Source organism: Bombina bombina, chromosome 2 (assembly GCF_027579735.1).
Source record: "Bombina bombina isolate aBomBom1 chromosome 2, aBomBom1.pri, whole genome shotgun sequence".
NCBI lineage: Eukaryota > Metazoa > Chordata > Amphibia > Anura > Bombinatoridae > Bombina > Bombina bombina.
This window is the reverse complement of record NC_069500.1, coordinates 1318714423-1318726035: the sequence shown is the minus strand read 5'-3', so window position 1 is coordinate 1318726035 and position 11613 is coordinate 1318714423. Positions and strand designations below refer to the sequence as shown.

Below are 11613 nucleotides of genomic sequence, written 5' to 3'. Positions count from 1 at the left end.
TGCCAATACACCTTATGCAAGTCAGTTGTAGAGTCATGTTTTACCAACGGCATAAGCTAAAACGGTTGTAATCGGTTGTAATAGGTTGCGAGAAGTATAGCACACCAGCTATCCAAAAATAACCAACATCTAAAATTCAGCCAAATTAAAGCTCAATGCTGGGGTTTTTAGTAGTTTACTAGTCACCTGATGGTTTGTTCTAGCTAGGACTTAAATGAACATGAAAACCACATTTTTTTTTCTTCCACGATTCAGATAGAACATACAATTTTAAACAATGTTCCAATTTACTTCAATTTTCAGATTTGCTTCATGTTTTTGTATCATTTGTTGAAGGAAAAAATACTATGCTCTATCTGAATTATGGAAGAAAAAGTTTCATGTCCCTTTAAATCCTAGCTAGTGCAAATCTTAGTTAAACATAAATAAATATGTGTTACCAAATTATACTAAGACTTGCTATAAATAATCAATGCCACTGACAGACAAAGTCTTAAAGGCGCATTAAATAGTTTGCGATTCTAATATAAAATGTTTGCAATATAATTTTTATATTTATTTGGTCCATAAAATAAAATAACTCTGAAAAAGATTGGGTTTGTCAAGTCTGCTACGTCTCTATAAATTAATGGGCACCACCATGTTGGAATCTAGATTCCCCCCCCCCTTTTTTTGTTTTGCTGAGAACAATAAGGGACAGATATAAATTAGGCAAAAACAAGAGAGTGTTTAGTAATGTAAAGTAAAAGCTTTTTAAATGTAAACAGTAACAGTTATGTACTTACTAAAATATCAATATATTTAAATGCTGTTCTTTCATATGAATGATAGTTCATTTTGAGTGCAGTATCCCTTTAAGATAATTTAAAATTTCTCAATACTGTAAGGTCCTTCAAAGAATTGTATAAAAGTAAATTTTAGCTTGAGAGCTGCTAATCTCACTATACAGGGCTCTAGAGGGGGAGAGACAGTGGCATTATAATATAATGCTCAAAAATAAGCCCCCCTAAGGTTTTGTGTGATTTCTCTTCATGTTGATCAGTTTATGATGTTTATCAGGGACTTAGAATGTTTGGTTGGAACTCAATAAAAGACATTTTACATCACAATTGTAAATGTACATCATAATAATTTCATCGCTCACCCGTTCTCTGATGCCAAAGCCTTTACATTACTGGTTTTTACAAAGCCAATATCTCCAGATGACACGTTCTTTCCAACAAACCACGTCATGCATTGCATAAATGTGCTGACAATCTCAATAATATCTCCGCTTCTGTAGCTGATTTCATCAGGAGCTGTACTTTCATAATTCACTAGAGCTTCACATTTGTCTGTAGCTGAATGATAGATTAAAGAAATATTAACACTCTGTTTCTCTCTCTCTCTGTATATGTGTATATATATATCAAAATGCAAATCAAGCTGTCTGAGGTTCTATCTTATGGGGCCACATTATCAAGGGCCGAATATCAAGGGCCCTGTTTCTGCGCAAGCCTTTAGGTTTGATGCTCCTTAACTCGTCCACCGCCTCTGAGGCGGGGGACAGCAATTAGCCCGATCGAATACGATCGGATTGATTGACACCCCCCTGCTAGCAGCCGATTGGCCGCGAATCTGCAGGGGGCAGCATTGCACAAGCAGTTCACCAGAACTGCTTGTGCAATGTTAAATTCCGACACCATATGCTGTTGGGATTTAGTGATGTTGTGATGTTGGGCGGACATGATTCGCTACAGCATGTAGCCCGCCATTTAATAATTCAGCCCCTATATGTAATTTAGACTAGTACTATTTATTCAGATGCCTTAATTGTGTGACTTGTACAGTAAACCACAATGGTGCGTAATTTTTTTTCTGTCATATTTTCCCTCCTCTTTTTCTCTTTCTTCTCTTTTTTTCTCTTTCACTCTTTTTTCTTTCTCCTCTTTTTCTCTCTCTCTTTCCTTCTCCTCTATTTCTCTTTTCATTCTCTCCTCCCTTCTCCTCACTTTCTATCTTTAATTCTCTCCTTCTCTCTCTCTATCTTCTCTCATTCATTCTTCTCTTTTTTTCTCCTTCCTTTTCTCTTTTAATAACTTTTTATCTCTTTTCTTTTTCCCAAATCATCTTTCTTCTCTCTTTTCGCGGTCGTAAGATTGGGATGATTGACAGCTCCTGTTAGTGACTGATTGGCCCGCCAGTAAGCAGGGGCAGCATTGCACAAGCGGACATGATTCATTTTATAACGCTATATCTCTTTTCTTCCTTCCTTCTATTCTCTCTAGAGAAGCTATGCATTGTGCTCGGCGCCTGTTTCACTCAGGGTTTTAAACTATTTACTAGACAATTACAATCCATCAGAAACGCATGATTTCTCAGTTTTCTATAAAGTGAAAGACATTCAAGATTGTATATGAAGAACCATCATCAACAGAATTCATATACATCAGAAAATACTTTAGCACAGGTTTTCACATGATTTCTGTGATTATTTAATACATCTTTGCCTACTTGAAAGCTAGGTTTTGTCTGTTTTGCACACAGTTTCTTGTGTACATGCCTTTTTTTAATATGTCATGTTTTGCATATGCTCATTTGCCATGATAATAAACACAACTGCTTTATGGTTTAATAAAAAGTTTGAAGTATTCCTTGAATCCCACTTTTTAACGATGTGGTCCATGGGGCCGTATACACCTGTTTCCACGTGAGCCTTCAGGTTCGCCGGAAACAGAAGTTAAGAAGCAGCGGTCTTAAGGAAGCTGCTCCATAACTCGTCCACCTGCTCTGAGGCGGCAGACAGCAATCCACCCGATCACAGATAATCGGGTTGATTGACACCCCCTGCTAGCTGCCGATTAGCCGTGAATCTGCAGGGGGTGGCATTGCACAAGCATTTCTAGTGTCTGCTTTAATCGATGTGCGGCGGACATGATCACTACAGCGGATCATGTCCGTTCGCACTTTCATAAATCAGCCCCTATGAATCTAGTACAAGACTAAAATAAGACTAAACTAAAATCATTATAATATTGGTGAAAAAAATATTTGAATTCATACACAGTTGTTATTATTATTGAATCAATTAAACACCATGTTTTAGTTTCATTTCGCCATTTCTTTTGCTTCCATGCTCGATTTGACAAAACATCTGCTAAAAACACTAATGAAAAGGCAAAAAAAAAAATGCCTTTTCACTTTTATTTTAAATATTTAAATGACTAATATAATTGTACAAATACATCTACAAAGAATTATAAGGCTAATCTTTGCAATGAATACATTATGTCTATCATGTATTCACTGTTTAACATCAAATTTACTTCTATTGCCCAATTTACCTCTTTGGTTACTGTCATGAGATGCAGGACATATGCAGGACACAGCAATGATGGTACAACTCTATTTTATTACAGAGCATAGCAATACACATCCAGACAGGTTGATTGTACTAAACTAACTGCGACACAGACACCGGACCCAAGCCCCGCCCACATGCTAGTGACATCACATCCTGCTCTCATCACATCTTCCCCTTTTTCAAAGGCAAAGCATACATTCGCATATATTAAATAACAAGGTACACCAACAGGGTATACAACAACATTTTGTTTTTGAACATTATAAAAACAGATAGATTAGAAAACATGAACAAATAAATTACATTCTGACTTGGACATCGGGGTAGACTACCCTAGTCCACAGTGACCATGGGATTATTCTGCCCATACTTCCGGTCACTGTTCTAGCTAAAGTCAGTCCCTGTATCGGGCCGGAAGTTTCACCACTCTTCCGCTTGATGTAACTTTGCATGAACTGTCCTCTGATACAGAAGATGGTGAACAAGAGTCTGCTGGAGGCAAAGATATATCCCCGCTATGATCTTGCTGAGGGGAAGGCACCTCTCTTAGAACAGGGGATCCCACCGGCGGTGGTACTGAGGTATCCGGTTCCAGACTCTCAGGTACAGGCTGAAGATGTCTTCGGTTACGGCGTGTAACCGTCCCTCCCTCTGTAAGGACTGTGTAAGACCTTGGTTCTGGAGAGCGGCCCACTACCGTAGCAGGCGTCTTCCATTTCTTCTCATCATCCAGTTTAATTCTGACACTTTGGCCCGCTTTCAGTTCCTGTAAAGGCCTGACAGAATGTCTCCTGTCGTAGAAGAAACGATAACCCTTTTTGGCCTCTTCATCCCTCCTAAGGACTTCGTCCCGAGGAACAGGGCCAGGCGGCTTGAAGACACCCACTGAGGGTAAAGTGGTGCGAATCTGGCGTCCTAGCATCAGCTGTGCCGGGCTAAACCCGGTGGCTTGAATGGGCGTCGCCCTGTATGACAAGAGGGCTAGGTACGGTTCAGATTGCTTTAGAATGAATTTTGTTGTTTGAACTGCCCTTTCAGCCATTCCGTTGGCCTGCGGATAATGTGGACTTGACGTGGAATGTACAAAATCATATTCCCTGCTGAAAGCACTGAACTCTGTAGAAGCGAACTGCATGCCATTATCACTCACCAGCTCCATTGGAATGCCCCAGCGGGCGAACAAGCTCTTCAGGCGAATGATAACGGCCTGACTTGTGATATCATTCAGGGGTGCTATTTCCAAATACCTGGAATAGTAGTCGATAACAACAAGAAACTTTTTCCCGTGCAGTTCGCACAAATCAGCAGCTATTTTCTGCCACGGCCCCCGCAGGCAGCGGAGTAGACATTAAGGGCTCCCTTCTCTGAGTAGGCCGGCGTTCCCGGCAAAAGGCACATTTAGACACGTGATTTGCAATGTCGGAGCTGATCCCAGGCCACCACACAGCTGTAGCTGCTCTTTCTCTGCACTTTGTAATGCCTAAGTGGCCATCGTGAATCCTGTTTAACATCTCCTTCCTCATGCTGACAGGAATTACAATACGGTCTTGGAACAGCACCAACCCCTCCAGCTCCGTGAGCTGCGACCTCTCTGGCTGGTAAGCATTTAAAGACATCCAGGCTGCCCGGCTCTCGGGCCAGCCATCTCTTATGTACCTTATAACTTCTTGCAGATCTGTGTCCAAATATGTCTCTTTCTTTATCTCTTCCAGTTTCCTTGAAGAAATGGACTTAGAGGCCAGAACTGAATCAACATACACTTTTACATCCGACTCTGTGGAGGATTCTTCAGCAGCAGCCAGCGGGAGCCTGGACAGTGTATCTGCCACAACCAGCTGCTTCCCCGGCACATGCACTGCCTGAACATTGAACCTGAGCAGTCTCATTAAAAGTCTCTGGCATCTCAAGGGTGTTTTGTCGATGTCATAAGAATTGATAAGAGGGACTAGCGGTTTGTGGTCAGTTTCCAGACTAAATTTCTCCAAACCCACTAGATAACGCTGAAAGCGCTCACAGGCCCAAACTGCAGCCAGGCACTCTTTCTCAATTTGAGCGTATTTTGACTCCGCAGCCGTCAGTGTGCGGGAACAGTAGGCGATGGGCTGTAGCTTGTTGTCATTCAGCTGCAGGAGTGCAGCCCCCAACCCATAACTGCTTGCATCAGCACTAACCACAGTCTTTTTTGAAGGGTCGTAGAACCCCAGCACTGGGGCAGACCCCAGCAGGGACTTAGCATGCAGGAACGCTTTTTCTTGTGAGGGTCCCCAGACCCAGGCAACATCTTTCTTAAGCAACTCTGTGATAGGGTGTAAAACTGTAGATAAATCTGGAAGAAACTTGCCCACGTAATTTACAAGGCCCAATATCTGTCTCAGCTCATGTATATCAGAAGGGCTTTTCATCTGTTCGATAGCCCGAATTTTCTCGGGGTCCGGCTTGATGCCATCCCCGTTGATGATATGCCCAAAGTAGCATAATTCAGTTTTCCTAAAATGACATTTTTCTTTATTCAGCTTCAGCCCAGACTCTTTGATAGCCTGCAGCACACAACTCAAACGCTGATCATGCTCCTCCACTGTAGACCCATACACTAGAATGTCGTCCATGACGACTGCTGTGCCCACGTGGCCACTCAGGAGAGAACTCATTTCCCTTTGAAAGATCTCAGGAGCGGAGGATATCCCAAAGGGAAGTCTGCAGAAGCAGAACCGACCTACCGGAGTGATAAAGGTAGTCAGTTTGCGGCACTTTGGATCCAGGGGGATCTGCCAAAAGCCGCTAGAAGCGTCTAATGTGGAAAAGAACTTCGCCCCAGCCAACTTCGGGGCTATATCTTCCAACGTCGGCAGCACAAATCTCTCCCTCTTCACTGCCTCATTCAACCTTTTCAGGTCCACACAGATGCGCACCTTCCCATTTTTCTTTGCAACTGGAACAATGGGGGCACACCAGTCAGTTGCTTCAACAACCTCTTCAATAACCCCCATAGACTTCATGCGCATGAGCTCTTTCTCCACTTGAGGCATGAGCGGGAACGGAATTCTACGAGGAGTAGAAATACTGTATGGGACTGCGTCACTTTTAAGTGCTATACGGACAGGTTTGCAGTTCAGTAGGCCCAACTCGCCAAACATATCTTCAGAGACCTCATTCACTCTGGCCACGAGGCCCAAGTCACAGGCTGCTTTTCTGCTCAATAAACTGTTAACACACTGACCTCGGATCACATGCACCCACATGGTGAACTTTTTTTGTTTGTACTCACAGCTGGCGAGAAATTTCCCCACACAATCAATGCGGCCACCAGGACTATGGACGTTTGTCGTAACCTTCGCCAGCTGGGGCTGTCGAGGCAGTTTCATAAATTCAGCAAAAGACATTACAGTGATATCAGCTCCTGTGTCAATCTTAAAATCAACATTGGCTCCCATTACAGTAAAAGTAACTTTCCAATCTTCCTCTGAGCTTGTCCGTTCCACAACAGACCCCACAAAAGACACTTCCTGACCCTCCTGGTCACTGTCCACCTGCATCTCCTTAATGTATTCAGTTTTACACACCACTTCAAAATGGCCTATTCTGTTACATTTTCTGCATCTTTTATCTCTGGCCGGGCATATGGCACTCTGATCATGAGCCCGGTAGCACCGTGTGCATCGGCCATGTTGCGCCCATCCACTTCTAGGCCTTTCCAGTACTTTTGATCTACCGCTCACACTGTGCCTTTCACTAGTAATTTTTCTAGACTGTTGCACTTCATCCACAATACTCTCAGACCTCAGATCAGCACTTTGCTTTTTCACCAGTTCACTCTGGCGGGCCATCCTAATAGCCCCTTCTAACGTTAAATCAGGCTCTAACTGCAGCTTCAGGGAGACTTCAGCATCTGCAATTCCAATAACTATTCTGTCTCTGATTTGCTCTTCTTTAGCAACACCAAACTCACAGAATTCAGCTAATTCATACAGACTGCGCACAAATGACTCCACAGATTCTCCCACACGCTGATTACGTTTGTGAAAACAAGCTCTCTCATGAATCACATTTCTTTTGGGCACAAAGTGGGCACTGAGTTTATCCATAACTATATCAAAGTTAACTTCTTCCCCTTCTTGAAAAGTAAAAGCATTGAACACTGGCTCTACATCTTTCCCCATGGAGTATAAAAGAGAATTAACTTGTACTTCACCACTCTCCTTGTTCAGTTTGGATGCAATCCTGAAGCGCTGAAACCGCTGACGCCATGTGGGCCAAGCTGCAGGCTGAGAAAAGTCAAAAGGCTCAGGTGGGGTAAACTTTGACATTGCAATCGATCAGGAACAGAAGCGCAGTCCAGAACTTCTGACACCATGTCATGAGATGCAGGACATATGCAGGACACAGCAATGATGGTACAACTCTATTTTATTACAGAGCATAGCAATACACATCCAGACAGGTTGATTGTACTAAACTAACTGCGACACAGACACCGGACCCAAGCCCCGCCCACATGCTAGTGACATCACATCCTGCTCTCATCACAGTTACTTTTTTAAATTTTCCACAAGAGCAGATCTGGATACGTTTGAGAGTGCGCACACGTTATGAGCACTGAATCTATGACATTGTTACAAACATCACCATCACATAATGCTCATGTGCTCCTCCCATAGAACTACAATGGGAGGAGTAGGTATATCAAGGGCAAGGTCAGTGGGTTGGATTAGGCGTGCCATGGGCGGGGCTTGCTGGAGTTGGCAGTGGGCATAATAGTTGAGGAGGCAAAATCAAGTGTGAACATAGGGGTGGGGTATATGGTAGGAAGCCATTATGCAGAGGAGGCTAGTGCCCCCCTCTATGGCAATACCACTGCTTCCAGGCCCCTTAAGTTGAATTTTGTGCAGTGACAGGGAGCAGGATGTAGATGGTGAAGGTATATGGTTTGTTTAAAATTGTACAAAACAAACAGTACACATTTTTAACAATAGAGAGTAGAAATGATGCTTTAATCTGAAGCCATCACCTCCTTATCCCTTAAATAATTAATTGATCTAATCTGACAAATATCTCTTTTCCTGATGTAACTCTAGTGAGCTGATTCACTTTAATTTAGAGAGTTCCATTATGCTTCTGTAAGTCCAATTAGTTGAAGAACATAGGCAGCTGCTCTGAATTCACTCAGTATCTATAGTTGCCAGACCAGACCTTCTACCTAGTAATGAGTGAGACATATGTCAGTATTAGTCCCAATCAATTAAGTATTCATTACTTCATATATTGTACTGGAAAGCCAATTTAAATACTGGACTGCCCAGTTAAATACCGGGTACTTGACGTGCTCTAATGCAGTTTTATTGAGTTATACCAAGAGAAAAGGTACATTTGCTAACAGAAGTAAGTTTGAAAGTGTTTTTGTAAAATTGTACACTCTGAATGATGAACGTTTTCTTTTGACTTTTATGTTGATTTGACTAATTTGTCCTTTTTTAACAGATGTAGAAAAGGAGCCAAATATTTTACACAACAAACTCCAGTGAACTGGAATGAAGACGTAAGACTGAAGTCTCTTTGGGTCTCATGAACATAATTATAAAAGTTACTAATTTTTTTTTTAAATTAAGTATTAGTAGCCCAAATTCAATTTGCTTATTTACCCCTTCAGTAGGCTTGGATGTTCTGAAGTTTATTGAAGCTATGTATAGTTATTTGTGTCTATGTTAATATTATGAAAAAGATGTGCAATGACAATATACAGAACAAAATTCTAATTTCTTCCTTACCAATAATATTTTTCTTCATAAATTCAACATCATCCAGATCAGGGACAGAATTTGTTTTAAGAAACCACCTAAAAAGCAGAAATAAAGTATTATTTAAGATTACATAGAAGTTAAATGTGGCAAATAGTTACTGCATGTTAAATAGGCACTAAAGTCATCTGATACATGCTTAGTAAAGTATTACAAGGCACGTGCACACACCTGACCCTACCTCAGTATGCCTTAATGGAAAGGATGCCAATAGAAAGAGGTTATTCGAAATCAATTAGAAAAAAATTAAAATTGTATCCTCTATCTGTATCATGAGAATTTAACTTCTAGATAGTTGTATCTCCATAAATGGTATGCAGGGGCACTTCCCAGAAGTCCACCAGAGTATTATGGGCAGAACTACAGCAGGAGGAGCAGGTATATCAAGGACAAGGTCAGTGGGTTTGATTAGGTGTGCTATGGGTGGAGCTGGGTGGGGTTGGCAGTGGGCATAATAGTTGAGGCAAAATCAAGTGTGAACAAAGGGGTGGGGTATATGGTAGGCAGCCATTATGCTGAGGAGGCTAGTGCCCCCCTCTTTGGCAAACCACTGCTTCCAGGCCCCTTAAGTTGAATTTTGTGCAGTGACAGGGAGCAGAATGTAGATGGTGAAGGTATATGGTTTATTTAAGATTGTACAAAACAAACAGTACATATTTTTAACAATAGAGAGTAGAAATGATGCTTTAGTCTGAAGCCATCACCTCCTTATCCCTTAAATAATTAACTGATCTAATCTGACAAATATTTATTTTCTTAATGTAACTCTGGTTCACTTTAATTTAGAGAGTTCCATTATGCTTCTGTAAGTCCAATTAGATGAAGAACATAGGCAGCTGCACTGAATTCTTAGGGGAGCTTGGTAACTATTAAGATCTTGGTTACCTATTGAGTACACTGTACAGATTCTAGTCAGTAATCAATACTTTCTCGCAAAGGAACAGTGCAGCAGTTCCCAACGTACCATTAGAATTCAAAATGAATACATAGAATGAAACATTAGAAGGCAGCTACCTACTGATGAAATGGGCATAATGGTACAGGAGAATCTTTAGCATTTAATGAGCTGGCCCCAGTCTCACTGTGCTTTGTTGGGTACCATCCAACAGTTTGCACTTCAGCAATAGGGCTGTCCTGGGAGACTTGCAGGACCTCGTCTACAACGGTAGCTTGTCGTATATGGTTGTCAGGACATAGAACAAAGAACAATCCTATTGAATAAATAGATAATGGTTTTGTTACAAACTTATTATCAGTAATGTACAGTACAACAATGATAATAAAAAAAGCATAAATTATTTCTAATTATTTTTTTTTTATAGTCTTAACACTTAACTGCTATGAAAAACAAAATAATGCTACCCACAACTTTACAAATATCTTAGGGTAATCAACTTGACTAACCATTATCGTGTGACTAATAATTAGATGGAGATGGCTTTGAATAATTTTTAAGACTATGGGGTACATTTATCATATGTCGAGCAGACACAATTCGCTATAGCGAATCATGTCCGCTCTACATCGCTAAATGCCGACAACACACGCTGTCAGCATTTATCATTGCACAAGCATTTCTAGTGAAATACTAGTGCAATGCCGCCCCCTGCTCTGCTCACTGGTGGCCAATTGGACGCTAGCAGGGGCTATCAATGATCCCGATTGATTGTAAGGAGTAGCAACCTTTTTTTTTTTTTATTATTGTTTAATGTAGTTAGTATCTTTTTATTTTAGTGTATTTTAATTAGGGGTTAATAGGTTAATTAGGTGTTTGCATTGTAGGGGGTTGGCGGATTAGTTTTTAATAGGTTAATTAGGTGTTTGCGTTGTGGGGGGCTGGCGGCTTAGGTGTTAATAGTTTTATTAGGTACTTCAAGTTGTGGAGGGATGGCAGTTTAGGGGTTAAAAACTTTTATTAGTGATTGCGATGTGGGGGGATGGCGGTTTAGGGGTCAAAAACTTTTATAAGTGATTGCGATATGGGGGAATGGCGGATTAGGGGTTTTGAATGGCGTTTTGACGTGTTGGTTTAATTTTTATATTCCGGTTTAGATTTTTACGGGTAAATTCAATATTTATTTCATTTTTAGTTATGCGTGCAAGAAGATATACTGGCGTAAGTATACATTTCTGAGCCTCATCGTTTTTTTCCGACTTACGGCAGTATATCATCTGGAGGCGCAGGTTATGTGATTCACACGATGTGCAAGGTGAACTTACGGGCGACGTGGGTTTCAGCAGTAGCTCTGAAACTTACGCCACATATGTAATCTCGCCCCCTGTTTGAAAAACCTATGACCTTAATCGCTAATGAAATCAGAACCCTAGGTGGACATAGCCTGCAATACTCAGCACAGAAATTATAGTACTGCTTGCATTTAGTATTTTTTTGCTATTTTTTGAGTTTCAGCAGGATTCCAAGATATACTCAGTATCTATAGTTGCCAGACCAGACCTTCTACCTAGTATTCAGTGAGA

The 11613-nt window shown here is 41.2% G+C and overlaps 1 protein-coding gene across 2 annotated transcripts in view; it reads right to left on the bottom strand.

The window, feature by feature from the left end:
• The window catches only part of SH3TC1 (SH3 domain and tetratricopeptide repeats 1), a 92299-nt gene that overhangs the window by 28298 nt on the left and 52388 nt on the right, over positions 1 to 11613 (bottom strand). For both annotated transcript variants that reach the window (XM_053704172.1, XM_053704173.1), the window contains exons 7-9: positions 10154 to 10346; positions 9106 to 9173; positions 1145 to 1340 (exon numbers count right to left, since the gene is read on the bottom strand). In XM_053704172.1, coding sequence (XP_053560147.1) covers positions 1145 to 1340; positions 9106 to 9173; positions 10154 to 10346 — 457 coding nt within the window. The remainder of the gene's footprint in view (positions 1 to 1144; positions 1341 to 9105; positions 9174 to 10153; positions 10347 to 11613) is intronic.